This window comes from Cupressus sempervirens, chromosome 8 (assembly GCF_028749045.1).
Source record: "Cupressus sempervirens isolate cs-2001-9-10 chromosome 8, ASM2874904v1, whole genome shotgun sequence".
Lineage (NCBI taxonomy): Eukaryota > Viridiplantae > Streptophyta > Pinopsida > Cupressales > Cupressaceae > Cupressus > Cupressus sempervirens.
Window position 1 is genome coordinate 59,130,134 of NC_143125.1, and position 23,529 is coordinate 59,153,662.

At 36.1% G+C, this 23,529-nt stretch overlaps 1 protein-coding gene across 1 annotated transcript in view; it reads left to right on the top strand.

Moving 5' to 3' along the window:
* LOC149541592 (mitochondrial inner membrane protein OXA1-like) overlaps positions 1-23,529 on the top strand; it is a 123,808-nt gene that overhangs the window by 37,462 nt on the left and 62,817 nt on the right. The window contains exons 3-6 of the mRNA XM_089796786.1: positions 91-135; positions 263-321; positions 18,691-18,766; positions 19,108-19,239. Coding sequence (XP_089652912.1) covers positions 91-135; positions 263-321; positions 18,691-18,766; positions 19,108-19,239 — 312 coding nt within the window. The remainder of the gene's footprint in view (positions 1-90; positions 136-262; positions 322-18,690; positions 18,767-19,107; positions 19,240-23,529) is intronic.

Genomic DNA, 23,529 nt, shown 5'->3' on the forward strand with positions numbered 1-23,529 from the left:
TAAATGGCTGGCATGTTCTATGATTATGATAGGTGTCAAGTTCTATTACACTGTTTAATGTTTGAATGTTGATGTCATTTTGAAATGCAGCTGATGAGGCCAGAGTTGGAGGACCTTCAAGAGAGGATGAAACGGGTAGGGTTCTGTTCATTTTACCGTTGCTTATGATATGGCTTTGATAATATAATAATCTCTATTTTTCTTGAATGATTCTGCCGTTTCACCTCCTCTAGTTCACATTGTATGCACATGTGAAATGCAGAGCGCTGATGCTGAATCATTCGAAAGGGGAAAACAGCAATTGAATATTTTGTACAAAAAGTAAGCATTTCTTTATGAATACTGCTTTCCCTGTCAATTTTGAGCAGTGAAATGTATATTCCACTGGAGAAAGCCACTCCTAAAGCTGCATAGCAATTGTAATTTTCACATCTTCCTAACTTAGTCAGATCCAGCTTAGTTGTTGTTTCTGGCAAGACAGTATTGGAAGTGTATGCTTGTTTTATATCAAAAACAGCATAGGCTGAATCTCCTGACATCCCTGTGAAATTGTTATCATGTAATACACAAAATGTAAAACTTTGGATTTCCAAAGAAATGATATGGATAAGTTATGACCGATCTGATCTTTGCTGACCATGGTGTAATGACCCTGGCTATACCTAGTTTGGCCAGGTCATTTATTTCCCTTTTTAAACATAGAATTATATTAAACATGAGTAAATGAAATTATTGAATATATTATTGGCTGACCTAGGAGGAAGTAGGCTTAGTACATAAAATAATAGTTTCTTTTATAAGTCAGCCATTTGGTGGTTAACTTTCAACCGATTAGTGCTTGTTATCTATGTGTGATTGGGAGCCTTGGAGAATCATTGATCAGTTTATTTGGTGGAGTTCATTACTCTTGGACAAATCCCTAGGAGTTCTGATCAGGGAGGACAAAATCCTTGTCTGATTCAATCCTTTAGCTTTAATCAATTCCCATTTGGAAAAATTGATTTTAGGCGACATCACTAGTGCCTTTGGGTCAATATCTTCTCTTCTGCACATCTAAGACAGCAATAGGGGTGTGGGAGGCTGGGAGCAGATCATTACTCAGGCCCAGAAAAAGCAGATACTCAAGAGAGTGACTGAGTTGATCTGTCTGTAGCACCTGCAGCATTGCAAGGGCCAGGTGTTAAGTCTCAGCGCATGTTATTCATTTTGGTAGGTTTTGAAAGAAACAGTAGGCAATTGATATTGCACCTCCATTATATGCATTTCTGCAATCTAAGTATGTTGGCCTAATGGAATGAGAAATATAAACATTCATTCCATCACTGTGGCCTGAAATTGCGTGATTATTGATTGTTGTACTGGTGAACTCTCAAGTATAGTACTTTTTACTACTGAGAACTGTTCATTATATTTCAAATGATTTGAGAAATCATATCTGAGTTTGCATAAACTATTTAGGGCTCATAGATATGAATTTTATTTGAATTCTTTGTTATACAATTTTCTATAATTCAGTGGTACCAGAGGCACTTTTCTGCCAGCCTGTGGATTGATAAATGACGTGGACAAAAGATACAAGCAGAGCGAAAAACCAGGCAGCAGAGGTTGATAGGGAAGATGCAAATCTGCAAGATATAATTAAGGAAGTCAGAGAGATTAATACCAGTGTGAGGGATGCCATGTGGAGGATGATTGAACTGTTAAGAGGAATGAGCCAGCAACTAAGTGGTGGTCGGCCTGTTGAGAAAGGTGCTGAAGGCAGAAGTTTGAGTTGAAGAAAAGCTTCAGATGGCGGTGAAGTTATTGACAAAGAAATGACTTTCAGGGATGAAGTTAGTGACAAAGAAATGACTGAAGGCAATGGGAAAGAACAACCTAATCTAGAGGAAGACATGACAAGACTTCATGATGCATACTATGCACCAAGCCTTGTTATCTTTGCAGATCTGACTTGCAGGGACTGTTATGAGATGAAAAAAGCAATAGGAAAAGGGAGGAAAGGGCATAAAGAAAGAAAGGGCAACATTGTTTGGGGAAGATTACGGTTGACGCGTATTTTATGACCCACCAAATAGTAGAACAAAATACCAAAATATCTTATCCTCTCTCGAACAAAGTCTCATGTATGCTAAGATTGCTAGAAGATCATACGATGACTCCAAAGTTCCTTCAAATTCAAGTCTTGATTGTGGATGTAATGTCCCCTTTTTTTGGGGCATTATAATTCTGTGTTGCCGGCTCACTTTGCCTAGGTTTCGAGGGCAAAAAAAGTTCTTTATGGGGTTCAGTTCGAGATGTGGCCTAGACATTTTTTAGTTTCCAACCCATCAGAGTAGTTTTGGCAAGTTGTCTAGATGCTTACTATTTTTAGTAAGTAAACAGAGCTCAGAATTCTTGGTATCTTAGTGTTGGTTTGGAAGCGTCTTGTCGAGAGCTTTCCAACGAGCTATTGCATGTACGTTTCCGAGTTCATTTGGTCAGTTATTTTGATGACTAATGATTATATGGTTTGTTGATTAAGTGACTTTTAAAGTTCATTTAACTTGCCACTTTATTTAAAAAGGTACTATGTTCACTTAAGTGACTAAAGGACAAAAAAGATGCTTTATACCACATTGCCTAAAAGGGCGTACATCACATTGAGAAAAGTGATAAAGGTACAATAAGTTCAACATGGGAAGTCATGAAGATTATAATATTTAAAACAAATATTAATTTGGGAGCTGGAAACAGTGATTGGTTATCTCTTCAAGGACGCAAACACTTAAAGAAGCATTTGGAGGTTGGATGCAAACCTAGCCTTCTTATAGGTTTTATTTACATTTGCCAATCTGACTGTTATTTCTATTTATAAGATTGGATTATTTGGATTGTGGCATGTTATTGTATTGTTGTTATATAATATAGTAACATATTTGGTGATTATTTTTGTTAACTCTTGGTTTATATATGTACTTCTGAATATTGGAGGAATAAAACAAACTTTTTAAAGTTTTTTTGTATGCAAATTTGCTAGTTACAAATCGATTAAAGTTCTGGAATTTATATCAAATATTGGCTTTTTGGTTCGGTTTTAAATCTACACGTTTATATCAAGGGTTTTTAGTATAATACCTGGAAAAGGGATATTATAGTGTATCAGAGTTGGTCTTCTTGCTAGCTTGTGAAGTTTTATCGAGACACAGACATAATTTTTGCAAGAGTTAAGTATTGGATCGGTTTGCATCATGAGAGTGTAGCTCCAGTTCAATGAGGTGATTTGGGAAGGCCTTAACAATACATACAGGCCGATATTTGCATTATAAGAAACGAGATTGAGGCTGAAGGTCAATCTATTCATGGGAATCCTTTGGTTACTGGGGTTAGTTGAAGAACCTGTCAGCAAAAGTTTCTGATTACACTATCAGCATGTACCTTTCTCGTCAAAATTTTTAAGACAGAAAGATCAATTGTATCTATTGCAATACGGTGCCATTCAAACTGTTCAAAAGGCAGTAACAATATGCAAAGGAAGTATTTATGTTGCCCACTTTGAGGTATGCATAGAAAGGTGGCATGGTAAAAAACTCTCAAGCGAATGCACTTAGCAGATATTAAGAAGATCTTCTGCAACCTTTACTAGTATCATCTCCGTATGTAGATATGAAAGCACAATATTTATATGATTCAGAATAATATGACACAGAAGTATCAAGTCAATAACATACAGAAATAAGTCAAGATTATATTTATATTGTCAGGAGAAGCCTAGAATGTGTGAGAAGCAAGAAATGACAACTACGGTCATACAACGCATTGCATTCCTTACCAATATGAAGTAGATTGTATACGAAAGATACATATTTTGTAAGGTTTTGTTGTCTGAACGATGGAAATGCCTACATCAAAATTAATGAAGGACAGAGTACGTATCGAGACTCAATAAGATCGATTTTCAGTATAGGCGATTTCTATAGTGGTATTGTATTTTTCAGATTACGGATGGGAGTGGATTTAGGAAACTGGTGGAGTTGCATCAGATCACGGGATTCCCAAGCGGAATAATTAGGTAGCAAGTACTAGTGTGAAGACAAAATCCAGCATAGGCTGTGAGTGTGGTCGGGAGTGTGGATGCCATTCAACGTCAGGCAGCTGAATGTGGGCCTTGGATAGCATTTGGAGTAGACTCAGCTATCACCCTTTCTTTTGTTATTTCCAGGCCACGGGAAGGTTGAGAAAGGTAACAGCGTTGGAGAGTCATAGATAACTCATGGGCATCATAGTCGTCCACAGGTTATGGTAATGCATTGGGTTGGCAGATGAAGTAGGTACTCACAACATCATCACGGGGCCATTGCAGTGAGAGTAGACTTACTTCCTGTACGAGACAGTATTATCTAGCATCTCTAAAGGGATTGTTCTCATTAAGTTTTGAAAGAAAAGTTTGTGTTGCCAAAATTGACATAAATAATGGAGATGCAAGAAAGACATAGTTTAGGGATTAGATGCGTAGCCAGGCTGTGCAAAAAAAATTAAAAATTTAGTGATTTGTATATCACTATTTCTAGCTTCGAAGAGCTTAGAGTATTAGTGCCATCGATTGAAATAACTATTTCTTGGAGTTAGTTAATGAGATAGTAAAATGTTTTGGTACTACATTATGCTTGCTCAAAGAAATATTGGTTACACTGGAAGTGTTTGACGAAAGTCCCATCAGCATAGTACCCCATTATTGTTTCATTCCAGCGGAGTATATTATTGTTTGGATGATAACTGTTTGTCAAAGTACCCTAGTTCCAGAATCATATCTCAGTGGTATTAGATTTAGTAAACAACCACAGTGGGATAGTTAATCTACAACAGTTTAGTGCATGCCAACTGTTTGGTAAAATACCTTGGAAACAAATCATAGGTATTTTTTTAATATCCAAGGAGGTAAATTACAATGGTAATATAGTGTTCTGAAAGTCTGTATTTAGCTTCAAGGTCCAATTTAGCTTGAAAGTATTGAGCCTAATGATAGAAATAGCTGAGAAACAACTAGTCTTGAAATCAGCTACGCTATTCAAAGCAGGTGTAGTTTGCAAAAGTAAGCTTACAGATAGGACATAGGAAACAAGATTGGGTCTGTCTCAAGCACATGAAAAGTTACATGGCAGAGGAAGTGGGACGAGATTTCCAACTCGATATTAAAACTGAAGTAAGGAGACTGTACGATGATTATAACAAATTCCTGTCAAAGCTTGAAAAAGAATTTCCATTCATTGATTATGTGGACCTTTAGCTAGAGCTGCAAAACAAGACAGATATGATAAGAAACAAAAGCTATGATTTGGCTTGAGATCTCTTTGTAGAGGACAGTTACATAAATTTGCATAGGGAAGATATCAATCAACTTGATAATAGTACTAAAAAAGAAGAGCAACTTTAGCATGATAATATGCAAAATACTAATAATGGCACCAGTATGCTAATAGGTAAGTGGGAGACAAAAGTATCTTATGGAGGTGTTTACACTAGTCTTTTGATGAGCATATTGATGCCCTAGGTAGAAGAGTTGACCAAACCGCCAATGTTGGCAACTCCCCATCTTATTTAGACATGGAAAACACCAACATCTTATTTGGTGACATGGAAATTAACTTAGATAAATTTTATGGTGGTACTAGGCTGAAAATTATGTCAAATTTTGAGGAGCACATGGACTGCAATGTTGGTAGGATAGATGATTTAGCACACGTTGAGTTGGAGGGCATATCTGAAAATATTGTTCCCCTAGGTGATGTAAAATCGAAAAATTCTATGGAGAACAGCCCACTTGTGTTCGACGGAGATGGTCAAAAACCATTATCACTTCTTGACTTATTGGATATGCTTTTGGTCAAAGAGGACAAGCTTGTCCAAGTGTTGACAAGGATGGATGATTCTTCCAAATTGGTTGAGGATCTCATGCGGAAGATTGTGATAGAAGAGAGGCATGGGAATGTATGTGGTGTCACAACTCCTCTCTTACATACTATTTTTGAAACTTTGAAATGATAAAATATGATTACTTGTAATTATTAATGGATAGAGATCTAGCCATAAAATTTGGAAAGGACAAGGAGAGTGAGATAGATGAACTATGAATTCAATTGAGCTTAACGCATTCCTCCATCCATAAAGCTGAAAATCAAACAAGTGGGGCAGCCACTCATAAAGAAGATAACCGGGGTTCAAGGGCATAAGAAATCACACAAATCGTTGAAGAAATTCATAAAGTGGGTAGATGTGAAAGCAAACAATGTAATTCAATCACCCTCATCTGAGACTTTCTATGATGAGAAAAATTCTATGGATCAACAAGTTGATGAGTCTGGAAATTCTGATTTTTATGACAATAGTTGTACATCTTCACATGAGCACATGGTTAGTGATACAACAAGTGAGGATAATTTAGGGATTTCAATTAATGGTGAACTTTTCTTTTATGAAGACTTTGACATAAGCGAGGGTACTTATGGTGGAGTAGGAAGTTCAGATTTATACTTAGTATGCTCTGAGGGATTTTTCAGCCTACCCAAAGATTTATCACCTTGCTCTAATGAGATGGCCATGGCCTATTTGTTGATTGGTGATTTCACTTGTTGGTATATTCCAGCTATCAGTGATTTACCTGTGTATGTTGGTGGTATTTTCGCTGATTCTATTTGTCCTTCAAGGGTCAATGAGTTATTTACAGATTAGTGGGGAGATCATATATTACCCTGCGTTCCACATGAGGTGTCTACATTTTTTATTCAGCGGTATATTGAAGACAGTATTAGGACTCATGATGTTGGTGATTCACCAACCACTCATTCCTTTACCCAGGATCATTTTGACTGGGTGATCGGGGACCCAGGTGTTAATAGCATCTTACATCTGGTGGATTATGCTGTGTTGTTATACAGTCACATGATTATGATCTATGTGTTTCAGCGTTCTGACACATTAGGGTTCCAGAGATTAGAATTACTCCGTTTTCACCAGGGAGATATGGTGGTGGAGTCAAATTGGCCGAATCTGTCATTGTCATCAGTACAGATATTACAGGAGTGGTATAGCGGTACAGTGGTACAGATATTACAGGAGCTGGTCGGTGGTACCTCAGACAGTGTAAGAGTTCTCATTTGGGATCCAGGTGGAGCATCCCTATGTATTTCCTTTTATCGGGGAGTTAGGTGGAGAGTTTGGTTGCTATCATCTTGGGGTGGATATTGGCATATTGTTGAGCTCCCATCTTCACTTGATAGTAGAGACTCACAGGGTCACTCATGGAGTGAGGCATTCATTCTGACTGAGGGTATTGGAACGCAGGGCAGTAGCACATGGTAGTTGGTGTCCCTTTGTGGTGAGACTTGGGATCCTGACATTTAGCTATTTGACACCTTGATCCCTATTGTACTGTTTCACCATTCCGAGTTTGGGAGGATGCATGCTGGAGTACATCGGCCAAGGAGTAGAAACTCTTTCTCAAGGGGAGTATGGGATCTCGGCATTTGGTTTCTGTAGGTATGAGCAGATTGCTTGAGGGAAAGCAATTTTTGCGAAGGGAGGCTTTGTAATGTCTCCTTTTTCTAGGACATTATAATTCTGTGTTGCTAACTCACTTCACCTAGGTTTCGGGGGCAAAAAAAGTTTTTTACGGGGTTTAGTTCAAGATGTGGCCTAGAGATTTCTAGTTTCCAACCCATCAGAGCAATTTTGGCAGGTTGTCCGGATGCTTACTATTTTTAGTAAGTAAACAGAGCTCAGAATTCTTAGTATCTCAGTGTTGGTTTGTAAGTGTCTCGCCAAGAGCTTTCCAATGAGCTATTGCATGTGCTTTTCCGAGTTCACTTGGTTAGTTATTTTGATGACTGATGATTATATGGTTTGCTGAGTAAGTGACTTTTAAAGTTCATTTAACTTGTCACTTTATTTAAAAAGGTATTACGTTCGCTTAAGTGATTGAAGGACTAAAAAGGTGCTTTATCCCACATTGCCTAAAAGGGTGTGCATCACATTGGGAAAAGTGATAAAGCTACAACAGACTCAGCATGGGGAGTCATGAAGATTTTAATATTTAAAACAAATATTAATCTGGGAGTTGGAAACAATGACTGGTTATCTCTTCGAGGACGCAAACCCTTGAAGAAGCATTTGGAGGTTGGACGCAAACCTAGCCTTCTTATAGGTTTTATCTACATTTGCCAATCTGACTGTTATTTCTGTTTATAAGATTGGATTATTTGGACTGTTGCATGTTATTGTATTGTTGTTATATAATACAGTAACATATTTGGCGGTTATTTGTGTTAACTCTTGGTTTATATATGTACTTTTGAATATTGGAGGAATAAAACCAACTTGTTTGAGTTTTCTTGTATGCAAATCTATTGGTTACAAATTGATTAAAGTTCTGGAATTTACATCAAATATTGGCTTTTTGGTTTGGTTTTAAATTTGTACGTTTATATCAAGGGTTTTTAGTATAATACCCAAAAAGGTATATTACAGTGGATAAGCTTGGTGGTTGATGTGCTTTGCTGATGATCACAAGGGGCCTTACGTGTATTTACTTAGATTCACTGCAAGGCACATTGGATGTGGGAGCTATCTAAAGGTTTTGCAATAAAGTACTTTTTGGGTTTTCACGAAATATGCAGAAATGAAATGGGATAGGGTTCATGAATTCTATTCTAATCCTAAGGGTGCTGATGACAATAAACGGTACTTTGGTGGACAAATTCCTCAATTTATTGAGCTCCGCTTCACCAAGATATACTATGACTACTTACGAATTAGTGCAATCTTCAAGGATTATGTTGAAAGATTTTCAAACCACCCTATACACCATCATAAAGAACAGTGTATATGAACGATAGAAGTTAAACATACGCATGAAATGGCTTCAAACTAACTTCCCACAACGATTTAGGATTAGTAAAACATCAAAAGTATGAACCAAAGGAATTCATCAATACACCATCATATTCTCCATTGCAATCATAGCACTTTAACTAAACTAAATTAATTTGAATGAAGGAATTCAAGAGAACAAGCAAGCACCAAGACACATCAAGTATTCACCAAGCTTAAATGAAAACTCTATTATCTCAATAGCTCATAGCAACAATCTTAGAAAAATCTTCCTTAAAAATGAGAAGTGAGACCTTTATATAGGTCCTCGATTACAATGGGTGGCTCGGATGATCATAGTAACAAACGATCAAGATTGTGCAACATCAGCCCTAATTAGGGTTAGGGCAAAGAAAAGGAATCTACATTAATGCAATAAGAAATTCATTACTATAGTGGGTAATAAATGCCCACTATGCATCCTTGTTTAGGGAGGGAATGTAGTGCAATAAATGACCATTAAGAACATCTGCTATGCATTAAATGCGTCTATGCTTGAATCGATCCAATACTATCTCCAACTCTTCTGTACTGATGTTTGGTGCCGATTCTTGCTTGAATTCTAGAATTGCAATTGCTCTTTCTGCTTTTCCCAAGCTTTCCTCCCAATCTAGTAGCAAGCCCTAAGTTGTGTGCATTGTATTCGAGAAGATGGAGAAGCTTTGAAAAACATTTCTTTCATAGACATTCAGTCGAAATAATTCCTCTAACTTGACTCTCAAATTATCAGTTGTCATTTCATCTTCCACCAATCTTTGTTACAACAAGGATGCAACTATATTGGATACCCCTTGTTTGATGTTGTCAACCACCTTTTTGCATTGAGCAAATTCCTTGATGAAGCTCTCAAACATTTCTTTAGCTGTGATCACTACACTGTACCATTGAAGAAAATCATAGATATCCCCCTCACTAATAACTCGACCATCAATCAATGTCTTTTTGGGAGTCTCCATCAGACCTTGAATATCAGAAATCACTTCATCTTGGTAAATATGTTCATCCTCCCATGATTCCTCCATGCACTGGATTCTGGATAGTATAGCTAATGCCCTAGTATGTATTTGCACCAATTCATCTGCATGCTTGAATGCTTCCTCCTGAATTCCTTCAACCCAATCCTTTGCACCTTGACCAGTCTGCTTGATCCTATCATTATCATCAACTGCTTCAGTTGAAACACCTGTCAGAGGGACAAATGATGGACCTTCCTCTCTTATTGGAATTTCTGCTTTCTATTTTTGGTATCCATCTTCTAAATTCTTTAGTGTATCCTTCAAAGCTTGCATAGACTCATCAAATACTTCTAAGATTTGCTCTTGGGAGGCAAAACCAAGATTGATTTCTGTGACAGTACTCATTTGAAGCAATTTGATTTTTACCTTTGTCATCTGTAGGAGTTGCAATCTGCAAAATTCTGGACCTCGATTCTCGCCTAACAACCTTAGTGAAACTTTTTGCTTTCCCTTGCTCTTTTGATTGGTTTGCTTGGTCCAAAATTTCTTGCAATTCAATTGCCGGATCAACCTCCTTTTGTTGACTCCTTTGAATTTGTTCCAACCATACTGGAATTGGTATGGACGGGTCTCCTAGAATCACCAATTGTTCTCTCATTTGGACTGCTTGAATGTCAATCTCCTCTTCACCTCCTGGACTATCCACTGTTACTTCAGGAACTACAACTTCAACATTTGGAATATGTATTGCTACTGCAGGAGCCTCTTTCTCTTCTGGACAAACCTCGGCCTCCATCATTTCTCGCTCTAAGATTGTAGCAAGACTTTCTTCTGTTGCTATATCTTGCTCTCTCTCTCCCTTGCGCGGATTTTTCGTAGGCATTTATGCTTAGTCTATCATGCAATGGCCTATCCAAACTTTCTTCTCACTCAAATCTCCTTATCCTTGTCTCTACTTCCTGCCTTTCAAATGTTTCTATCTCTTGAACATTGTGAGTGCGACTTGGAGAAGATGAAGCATTTCTAGGCTTCTACTTCTTCTGTTGAGGCTCTTGGATGACTTTCTCACTCCTAGGACACTTTTCTCGAGCTACCTCTTTTCCTTTCTTGGTTTGTACTCCTTCTGATTGAGTTTCTCTTCTTTCAACATTCCCTTTAGATATTTGCCTTTCATCCCTGACTGGTTGGTGACCAATCAACCTATAGGTGAATCCATTTGCTGGTGCAACTAGCTTTTCTAGCTTATGCTCAGTCCACAACTTTGTAAAATCCAAGATTGGCTTTGAAAGAGCTTCTAGATCTATGACTTCTTTCTCTTCCAATCATATGGCTGAAATGTCATTTCTAGATTGAATCCTTTTCGTATCACATCTGGATCTTCCTCCATCTGATCAGGACCCTGAAATATGTTGCATGCTCTGATAATGTTCAATGGTAATCTATAATCCATCCATCTTCTTTCTAATCTTGTTCTCATTTGCAACATTTGCCCAAAAATCCGAGAGGTGAACTTTATGTAGGTACTTTGATCCCGCTTCTGATGTAATCTTGTTGTAGGGATCAAAATTAGGCCTTTTCAGATATAGTGGAAGATGGAAGAAGGGGAGAACATCTAATGATCTCTCTGTAGCCTTCAAACATTGACACACCTCAGTTTTTCCTTCGCTTATGGAAATTGGGAATTGTAATCCCAACTTTTTCCCTTTTTGGATCTTGTCATAGGTTGTAAGTTGGGTACTTGGGAAGTTTCTACGGCTCCAAGGAAAATCCTAAAACTCAGATGTATGAAAAGGTAGAAAATTGAATGAACCAAGTGCTGTAAACTTTGACCAACTTCATCACACCAATTGACAATCTCGTATTTGGTCTCTTTTGCAGTGTTCTCACTATGTGCATGGCAGAGGCATCATTAACCCTTATGTAATCATCCTTGGAATATAAATGCAACTAGGGTTAGCATTTATGAACTTTCAAGTGTTGGGTTCGGCTTCCAATCAATCCTTTGCATCGTAGTCCATCATAATTCATCCTCCATGCTAGCATGTAAATGACATAAGAGCTCATGTAAAATTTCCTTGTGTGCTCTAGATTCATCAATTGTTCATTTAGGTTGTCACTTATGAGCCCAACCCAATCTATCCTGTCACTTTCATCTGTCACCTGCTCAATGAAGTACCACATCCAAGATTCAAATCTATAAGAATGAGGAATGCCAAATATGCGACTCAGCGTCATGATCATGTCGCTATACTCCCTCTACAAGTCAAGTCATACTATTTCCTAGGAATCTTGGAATGATGCGATCTATTCTTTTTCAACCATCTTTTGTTGATTATTTCTTCATAGAAATGGATCCCAGAGGTGTAGATTCTAAGCATCTGCTCTTGTGTTTTCGTGACCATCCTCGGGTGTTAAGGAATTCAAAATGCTTCTGATATGGATACCAAAGAAAAATCTGTGAAATATTTGCATTCTGAATCGTTGATTGTTTAGTCCTTAGGACTATAGTGTTTGGCATATTCCACGATCAACTCCAGATGCTGAAAGGAAGGAGGGAACCCAACTACAACAACAATTCCACTTCTCACAATTCTGGTAGCTAGGTGTGTAGGATTATGGTTATTGTATCTTAACATTCTCTGATTGAAGTCTTCCAAATCAAGGCAGCCAAGGCTCGTACCTCCAATTTCAGCCCACTTTGACATGATTTTGGATTCAGGGTAGAATCCTCTCATTTCGTTCTTTATTAATTGTCTATGTGTCTCTCTTGCTCCTCATGGTTCTGCCATTCTTCTTTTCTGCAAAATAGAAAATGTTCACACATAAGAATACGCAAAAAAAATAAGAGATAATTCTGCCGAAAAACAAAGGCTTTGGAACTTCGTCAAGATTTCCAAATTCTTCTCTTCGAAATTCACTTTTCCAGATTTTCTCAAGAAACATGCAATTTTCTACAACTCACTAAAAAGTTCCTTTTTGATGAAATTCAAAATCCTCTGTCACGAATTCCAAGAAAACTCCTCAACAATCTCAAAAATTTCTCCAAAAATCTTCCTTCCAAACTCTCAAGTTTTTGCTCATTTTCTCAATTCGCTCTTCAAGTTTTTGGGTGTGAGAGAAAGAATGAAATGCTTTCTTATATAAATTTGTTTTTCGGAAAAGCTAACATCAAAGCTATAGGCTAAAATTAGGCAGCTGCTTTACTTAACCACCAAGGTTCCTATTTCTATGCCACTTGTCGCTTTTTCTCCATGTTTTTCAAAAAGTTTCCATTTTTCCCTTTCAGCTGTATGACAGAGTTATGTTCTAATTCCTCCAATTTTGATTTTTGGATTATTAAAAATAAAATAAAATAAAATATTAATAAAAAATTACTATTTAATTTCCATGTAATCTAAAAAAAATGTTTTTTTGATTCCAACTTTTCCATCCTTGAAGAGTTTTCTAACTTTTTGCTTTCTTCAATTTTGATGGATTTCTTTCCAAGTTTTGCAATTTTTTCTGGATTTTTAGTTTTTTACGAGTTTTTGACTTCTTCAACTTTTTTCCCATTTGAATTTTTGGAACTTTCATGCTATTTCAGATTTCAATTTTTTCACTATTTTGGATTTTCAAAATTTTTGCTTGTCTTGGATTTCAAGATTCTCAAAATTTTTTGGATTTCCAAATTGTTTTGAAATTTTTCCAACTTTTTGATTTGTCCCAAATTTCTTCAAGTTATTTATTTATTTTTTGGCGAATTTTGAATTTTCTTAGACTTTTGGAAAATTTTGCAACTCATAATAATGCCTCCTAACTACAGGGTCTAGGCAGGGATTCTTGAAGGAATTCCATGACACTACTAAAAGGGGGTTTTCAGAAAAGCTCGGGTGACAATTTTTCATCGTAATGGATTACAACAATTGCAGATAAAATCCACAACAGTTTCAAAAATGTGCTCCAATATATCAGACAGAGCAGATTTTGGAGGGAGTTTAGGATTTGTCATTGCGGAAGAAATCCACGATATAGAGGAATATGCTCTCCATAAAGCAAGGAGAGCACAACTTTGGCCTAAGGAAGGAGGTCAATCTTGTGGATGCTATCCTCAACATACCCAAAAGTGCGCTCCATATTATGCAGTAAGTGCAATTTGGAGGACATTGCGTATTTTTCCGAGGCAAAGGAAATCCTTCACTCCAGCATAAATGTGGATTCCACATTATGTGGTGAGCGCTACCTGGGGAGAGTGTGAAATTTGTTTAAATGGACTAAATCCATTGTAGTGGGATTTTTGTGCTCTGGATTTCAAGGAAAGCACATGTTTGAGGGGGTCGGGGATTGCATTCGGCCTAAATAAAATTCTTGGTGCATGTAAAAGTGTGCTCCACCTTCTGCAAAGAGTGCAATTGGGAGGTGTCTTGGAATTTCATGTTTGGCCATTCCATCTTCATCGTTGACTTGCGCTCCGGTGATGATGGACAATGACTGTGCTTGTTTCAGCTCTACGACATCCTCTCTCTCTCCCAACCACATTGACGTGCTGGTTTCAATCATCAGACCCACTAACTCCACTGTGCTCTTTATCTAATTGCCCACATTCTACTCGAGGCATAAGTAGGGGAACAAATAGGGGGGCCCATGAAATGGGCAATGGTGATGATCGGTCACCACAATTACCTTCCCAATTCTTGGTGGATCTGGAAGCTCACCAGCAAGAGCTTGGTGGCAAAAACCATATGCATATTACTAATTGAATTCAATGCTCAAGGAAGAGGCTTTGAAATTTGCCACCTTGCATCTTGAGGGTGTGGCTCCCAAATGATAAGTGCCATTGCTTGGTATCCAAGGGCTTGATTCAATGACTACCTTGAAAGACAATAGCCAAAGATTGATGGGAAGGATCCAAAAACTTATTTTAGAGAGTTAGCACAGCTCAAGCAAGAGGGAAAGATGGAAGATTATGTAGCTAAATTTCAGATGCTAGCAATCATGATCTTTCTGATGTGTTAGAGAAAAAGTCCAATAGACTTACTTGTAGAAGGCTTGGCCAAACTCCTCAAAGGGAAAGCATTAATTCTAACACCTTACAAGAAGTTATCCATAAGGCCTTGAGTTCTGAAGATTCAATGACTAAAGATATATATTGCAAGCCAACAATTCCAATGCCATCAAAGAAGCCTCTTAGAAGGATATGACCACCTAAGAGAAATATGGCGGAGATGTCTAAAACTGAAATGCAATGAACAAAATTATTGTAAATTTGTTTCTGGATTCGATTGTGTATGTTTTTTTAGCAAATCCTACACTCCCTCATACTAATGATGGATCACGGAATGTGATCCGAAATGTTGATGCTAAAACAACACAATTGACTCGAGAAGCAAATTGACATGTCAAATGGATTGTAGAAATCTGATAACGTTAGAAAGATTGTTTTTCACATACAAAGAATAATGGCAACCAAGTCATAAATGTTTGGGAAAGAAACAATACATTATACTGAGGTCATTTCTGATGAAGACATAGACAAGGAGACATGGGGAGGTGTGGATTCAAGCTTGAAGTTGCTTGACGACAAGCAATATTTGGTACAGGTGGACTGTAATGACCCTTGGTAGACCTGGGTTGGCCAGGTCATTTAAAAAAAATAAAAATAAAAATTAATAAATTATTAACAAATGAAATTATTGAATACTTTATTGGCTGACCTTGGAGGTAGTTGGCTTACCACAATTAGAGAAGTTTCGTAATAAGTCGGCCATTTGGTGGTTATGTTTTAACCAACTAGTGCTTGGTATATATATGTTGGTTGGGAGCCTTGGAAAATCATTTATCATTTCATTTAGTGGATGCATTAAATGGATGCTGTTCTCTTGGACAAAACCCCTGGAGTTAGCTGATTAGGCTGGATGAAATCTCTGTCCGATTCATCCTGTAGCTTTAATCCTTTCTCATGGTGCAAAATATAATAGATCCAGATATTGCAGTTTTTAGGCAACATTACTGTCCAAATGTTCTGACAAAAGTGAAAGATAGATCTTTAAGATTACATATCCAATAAGCATGAATTGAGTGATTTGCAACTTACTTCCCAAAACAATTCCTTTGAAGTCCACTAACATCTAAACAGCGTCTCTGCTATGCTTTGATAGTCCAACATCAAGGCTCACAACATTCCATTACTTTTAATACCATGCTTACATCCCCAAAAAAGAAAATATCTTTCCTTTATACCCATTATAAATATTTAATTAGGTTGACCTATTAGAGCTTACCCAATGTACAATTAATTACATAGGACCATGCTAAGGCATACTTGCCTTCATAAGCATTTATACAACCATTACATAAAGTGTCCCACACGTTACAATAGGAATATAACATTTGCCAATGATAATTCACATGCTACAACAACACAGCTGGCTGCCAGTAAAATGCATTGCTTGCTACACACCAGCGACCTTTCTAGAATAAGCCAAATGACTCACAAATTCGAATATACGCGCATGAACAAGTATTCTGCCATATTCCATGCTCGCCAGCATTAATTCCTACTCGCCATTAAGATATAGCAAAAACTCTGTAACTGCCTCTGTCACATTTTCTTGCAAACTGGTCTGCTACTAGTCTTCACAAAACCAACAATAATTCATCCAGAATATCACATAAAGTACAACGAATATAGATATGATGTCTATTCTCATTCTTCTATGCAAATCTAAGCTCGCACTTCCAAATTTGTCAACCACTGTCTATGCTGAACTGATAAGTAGCCTGTGATATACAGAATCTGAATTTGTCATGAACCAAAGAATATATGTTGACATCAATGACAAAACCTGTCATTAATGCAACATATTTGCAACACTCCCAAGTGTCAACAATATCCTCAATTCCTAACAAAAGTTGCATGGGATAATTAGGTTCTCATTGTGGTTCCTTTCATTTGGAGTGGATGCTCTCATACAAGCTCAACTGCACTCACATCCAAAAGTGCCACAGAGATTGCACAAAATGCAAATCTACTAGCAAATTTATTGTAAAATATTAACTGTTAATTATTAAGCTAAAATTGCATTTTTGTTTGGTTAAAGGATCCTTTATTTTTTTACTTGGTTGTTGAATATCTCTTTAAATTATTGAGGTGCAGAAAAGATCCTCCCCTTTGTATCCTTTCAGGCATGCATCTCATCTAGACTTGTGTCTTTAAGGCGTTTTTCAGCTCTCTCTCTCTCTATGTGTGTTAAGGCCTGCCATTACCTTTAAGTAGTACGAAAACTTTGGCTCTAAGTACTACGACATGTATGTATTGGCTGGTCGAGTTGGTCAATCTATATCAACAATTTTTAAAATAGACCTCACAGTTTTAGTTATTTCCATCCTCATATTGCAGTTATGCATTGTTGCCCTTATCAATGACTTCTTACTAATAGCCATTTGATATTTTCTTCCCATTAACTGTAATGACCCTCATTTGGATATTCCTGATTAATGTCCTAAAAAAACAATTTTTACTTAAGATGAGAATCACAATATAATTTCATCAAATTTGAGAACATTTCATTACAATATTCAAATTTTCAACTTCAAATCTTAAGAAAAAATCAGAAGATAGAACTTATCTTCATTTTGTGCAATAACTTTCCTTTGGACTATCTTGTTGAAGATCAATAAAACTCAGATTAATATATCATAGCATCATTAATATTAGGATCTATTCATCATAGCTTCATTAATATTAAGATCATTATGTCATAATATATTCGTTAGAAACCATATTAGGAATTTGTCAGATAGATTTGCAAACTGCAATCTCAAGGATGGTCATCTCACAAAATTTGAGAAATCTTGGTACACTGACAAATGCCTAGATGTATTTTTGTGTTAACAAACAAAACCCATAAGTTATTTTTCTTCAAGGTGAACTGATTTGTAGATGTTCAAATAAATACCCGTTTCCAGATCAAAAAAAATCTGAAAAGGCTAGATCTGGTGATCCTGTAATGCTCTTGAGAAAAGAAATCTTCAAAGATTGAGAAGGGGTTTGCTGAATCCGTTTTATGATACCATGTTGAAGTTTGCAACACAAGTGCCTGCAAGATGAAACATCGAACAAGAGAGAAGATTTTCTATATTCCTTAAAAGAAAAGATTACAGAACAAATGAAGTAATGCATAAACATTTGCTTTATACGAAGCAAGATAAATATAATCTAAAATTAGTTCAAAAAAACTAAAAAGCTCAGCAACTCTTATTCTATAAAAAAATTCCTCTTAAATATAGAATGCACTAGCAATCACTAGTTTTAAAATAAATGTGAAAAAAAACTATATTTGAGATACATGTTAGAACTCACTTCCTTTCACTCTTTCCATCTTTTAGCTACTTTATTGCTTTTCAATAGAAAAGACATTAGTTATTTTACCTCTTATTTTCAGAGTTTTGATTTTCCAAATTATATCCCATCTTTTTGAAAATCTTTATCTTTTGGTTTGCCAAGTTATTCCCATGAAAAATTTGTTACGGTGATTAATAGTAATTATTGTTTTTTGTAACATGGATTTAGCAAATTGATGCAAAAAATATTCCATCTAGAAACAGTTTGAAAGGAAAGGAAAAACTTGAAGAGTTGGCGTTTATAACTGTTTCAAGTGTGAAAAGGGCCTCACATAAAGAACAACATACTGGCAGTTCACATTCGACTGTTTGGACTTAGGAGGATGAAATAATATATTTATGTTTAAAGAAGTTTTTATTTTGTGCATTTGTCTCTTTTTAGGCACAGGGGATTGTATCCCATTCAACCATGGATTTTGTAACTTGAAATTTGTTGCTTTTATGTTTTCTGCAGATATAATGTTTCTCCGTTAACACTGTTGAAAGGATTGCTCATTCAAGGTCCTATTTTCATAAGTTTTTATCTAGCTGTAAGTATTCGGTAAAGGTTTGCATTGTTTGGTAGTCGTTGATATTAATGAGGGATTTCTTTTATGTTAATACTGAAACCAGTTAGATGTTTAAAAAATGAAAATAATAGAATATTGGCTGAACTAAAGATTAGAAAATTTGTGAAATGAGGATGTCTCTTCCATCTAAATCAGCCGGCTTTGTTGTGTTGTTGTGTCTTGTGTCAATACAATATTACCTTTTCACAACCACTAGGTTATCAAAGATTTCGAATGATGATTCTAGGAACTACTTTTGATGATAAGATATGAGAGTAAGGACTATAGTGTGTTTGACACATGAATTTTGTGTTTTTTTTTAGATTACTAATATGGCAGAACACGTTCCCTCATTTAAAGAAGGTGGTGCACTTTGGTTCTATGACTTGAGTACTCCAGATAGTCTTTATGTTCTTCCTGCATTGACTGCCTTGAGTTTCCTGGCAACTGTAGAGGTAAATCTCATTCTCTATAAGAAATTAACATTATTAGGGTCCAAGATTAGTTATTGTTTTCCATCTATTATATAAACTATCAATCTTCTGTTCAGTAATAAAGCTGCACTTTCATCGATCAAAATAATAGTAATGAAACTGCACTTTTAGTTCTATTTAAATATACTTTCACCTGAATAATCTCAAGTGTTCCATAATAAAACTGCACTTTTGTGGATCAAAATAATAGTCATAAAACTGCACTTTGAGTTCAATTTAAATGGACTTATACCTGAATAATCTTAAGTTCATCACTTTATTACAGAAATGGCAGTTGCATTTTGAAAGAGCAAGTGGCTCAGAATCTGTTTTGTAACTTTTAAAATTTCTCATGTCTTTGTAATGGGAAATATTGAAGTTAGACCGTAGAATCAAACTTCCTAATTGCTGCAAAGTTATTTCTCGTAGTTCTCAATAAGTTTCTCTTAAAAATAATTTATGCATGTTAATTTATTATAGAAAATAAGGGGCATTTTCTATATTTTGTGTGATTGTTTACACTTTGACTTTGTTTTATTCAGTGTACGTGTCTAGATGCTTTGTTAGGATCTCGTAGTCTTATTTCACAATGAAATGCTTCTTGCTAAGAAGTGGTTAGGAAGGACTTGAAGCTTATTGAACTAATGACAAAGGGCTGTTTTCTAGTATTTTGGGTAAATATTTAACGTTTGACTTTGTTTCATTGAGTCCATTTGTCATTATGCTCAGATAGAAACGCTTGGTCATTGACAATGAACCATTTGTTGGTGAAACATGGTTGGAAGGGCAGTAAGTTTATTGAACTAATGAGCAACGGTTGTTTAAACTTTAAATGATTCCCCATCCCTCCAAGATATGTGTAGGAGCAATGCAAACTTTATCTTTGTAATGTATGCAGAAGGCTATTTTTATAGGGCACCAAGAATTATCCTTTTTTGAAAACGTAATGTAGTGAAAGATTTAGAATGGCAAGAGGAGAACAAACAGGGAGCAGAGTTAAGAGTGGATGATAGTAGAGAAAGGCCAAGCAGCAAATATAAGGAGAGCAGTAAAGAACATTAATGATGGAGAAAGAAGACTTGAGGATGAAGGATTTGCGCCTGGTGGAAATTTCAGATGTGAAGCAGGTGCATCACCTCAAATGGGTGATATACATGGGTCTTAATGATATCCACACATATAGTAATGGCAATATGATATTATAGAAGAGAGGTCACACATAATAAAAGTGTTACTCTGAGACTCTTGAAGTTTTCAGAGACTTTGAAAAGGGTGGGAGACTTCATGACAGAGTCTCCAAAAGTCTGTGTCTCCAATCCAAAAAAATGGAGTCTCCCATGTGTCTCTGCCTTAAAAATAAATTTAAAAAATAGTATTATCATCATACTGGATACTAGATACTGGATAGATTCTGATTTTTATTTACAGTTCAGTTTTTTGTCTGCATATCAGCGATTCAGCATCAAACTATATATTTTTGAATTTCAAAGTTCAATATTTAATGAATCTAATGCTAATCTGTCATTATTAATCTGATATGATGATGATCATATGTGATATTCAGAAATCAGACATGACTATGAGATATGAAATGTGTTTTTTGAAATGTGCAGACTTCTGTTGAATGTTGATATTTATAACTTTTCATTGTTCATTATTCTTGTTTTCAAAGCGCCATGTTATGAATCTATGGTATTTCTTAGGAATTCTAAAACTATATATTTTTGAATTTCAAAGTTCAATATTTAATGAATCTAATGCTAATCTGTCATTATTAATCTGATATGATGATGATCATATGTGATATTCAGAAATCAGACATGACTATGAGATATGAAATGTGTATTTTGAAATGTGCAAACTTCTGTTGAATGTTGATATTTATAACTTTTCATTGTTCATTATTCTTGTTTTCAAAGCGCCATGTTATGAATCTATGGTATTTCTTAGGAATTCTAAAATTATACTGAAAAAAAAATTGACGTCTCCAAAAGTACCCCGTCTCCTGTTTTAAAAATAGCTGTACTGGTACCAGTACCTGTATCAGTACCAGTACCGGAGACCTCCAAGTGTCCCTGTCTCCCGGTAACTTTGTAAATAAACGATATGTGTGAAAGCTATGTTATAATATCCAAAATGCGTAGAAATAGAATTGACCCTTGAGGTAGGCAACATCCTTGCAATAATCTTTGAGGAAGCCACTACATGGTATATCTCCAAGAGCTCCCAAATGTATAACATACTCATCCAATATCCTTGCAATGATATTAACTTCCTTTCTATAGAGCTACTCCTAATAAAATAATGTAGTTGTAATTTATGTTGACCTACTTATAACCTACTATAATTTATTAGATAAGCTACTCACATGACTCAATTTGACTATGTTGAGGGATGTATGCCACGTGTTGAAATCTCTATCAACTTATATACATTACAATATCATATTACTGGGTACATAACGTGCCATCTCTCCTTGACGTGTTTCATCCCCTAAACATGAGAAGAAGCCAACTAGAAAGATTTCTGTAAGCAGTGTCCCACGAGGATGTGCCCCCACCCAAAAAATTTAAAACCCAATGTTTTCAGGATGGGTATGTTTTTTGAGACTTGGGCACTTGAGGATTCATCTGCTTACTGCACCACTACCACCTTCATTACCTTGGAGATGCCATCAAGACATTGGAGACTCTGGGATGTCTGGGGGACTCCAGGAATATCCCAAACACCTCAGCAATGCCTTGGAGTCTTCTGTGACAGGTTGACCAAAAATGTGTTTAAAAAAAAGCTCAATTTTTTTCAATCTCTATGCATAAGGCCAAAATCTAATGGCCTATGGGCCCCACCTAATGTAATTACTTAAGATTATTTGACTATTCAGTTACAATTCAATTTCAAGAGACTTACTTCTCATCAAATACTTATATCACAAACATCCTTTGCAAAACTTATATTGATGATAGTAGGTACCCCCAAGGCTTCCTACCAAGAAACCTGTGCACTCCTTACCTGAAATAACATCTTTCCAATGACTCAAAATTGCATTTCCAAGTGAAGATTGCTCCTTGGATGTGACTGCAATAAATGGCTGATTTTCTGTTTTGAATTCCTCTTCTTCCACTAACTCTTCATCAAACAAGTAATGTTTCAGCTGCCCTTCACATTGTTTGAAAACACTGTATATAAAGTTTTAAGCAGTTGTAGAAGTAAACTTCTTTTATTTCAGAACAGCCATTAACAAAGATATGATGGCTGTGAAATAACGTCACTTTCATTAATAATTGAAGCCCTAATGATTCTCATGTAATCATAAATAGTCTTGTTACAATCCTCATTGATATCATGAGGAAATGAGGGAACATCTGTAGAATAAGATCATCACAATCACAATCAATCATGATAACACATGATCTCACCTTGGCCATCAATTCTAAAACCTTAGTCCTCTTACCAGAAAGAGGAATTCTGATGTGACCTAATCGATAAAGACATTCAACGATCAATTGCAGGATCTCCCTCATTTTACCATCCTTATAAGGAACTTCAGGAACTGTAATCCTTATATTTTACTTTGACAGTAAGTAACAGGAAGGCTTACTTCCTTATCTTTGCGACTTAGCTATCTATGGTCACCCAAGGAAGTCATGGTTGGAATAATTGCCATTTGAATCAATAGGGAACTTGTCCTATCCTCTGTATGCAAATGATTGGCCACTTCCTCCAACGAGCTGAGAAAAACAGTTTTTGATGAAGACAAGTGATCAAGTTTATCTCCTACAGTATAAAGTTGTTTGCTCAACTTTTCCTCATTCACTGAACTAGTAAAACAATTCACTGTAGCATCTGCTCTCCTTTCTTCTTCTTTCACTAACACTAGTTGAAGAGTAACTTTTGATTTTTATTTCATTATTCTTCTGTAGTACTAATTGAAAGTTTTGGTAGCCTTGACCTCCTATGGCTCACTTTCATATTCATGAAAAGCTATGATAACCTCCTCATGCATAGGTATAGTATTCCTTGTCAGACTTAAACATTCCTGAAATGTTAAACGTTTCTTCAACTTTTGATATTTGTTTTACCATCGATCAATTTTAGAGGCTGCAATTTTCTTATCCCTTTGTTCCATTTCTCTAATCATACTTAACATCCCACAGGCTGGCAGGATTTTGTGGCTCTTGTAATGTTCCACACCAAAGCTGGAACACTGTAAAGTGTAAACTACAAACTACATTATTATTTGTTTGATTTCTGATTTTTAAAAGAACTTGCAAC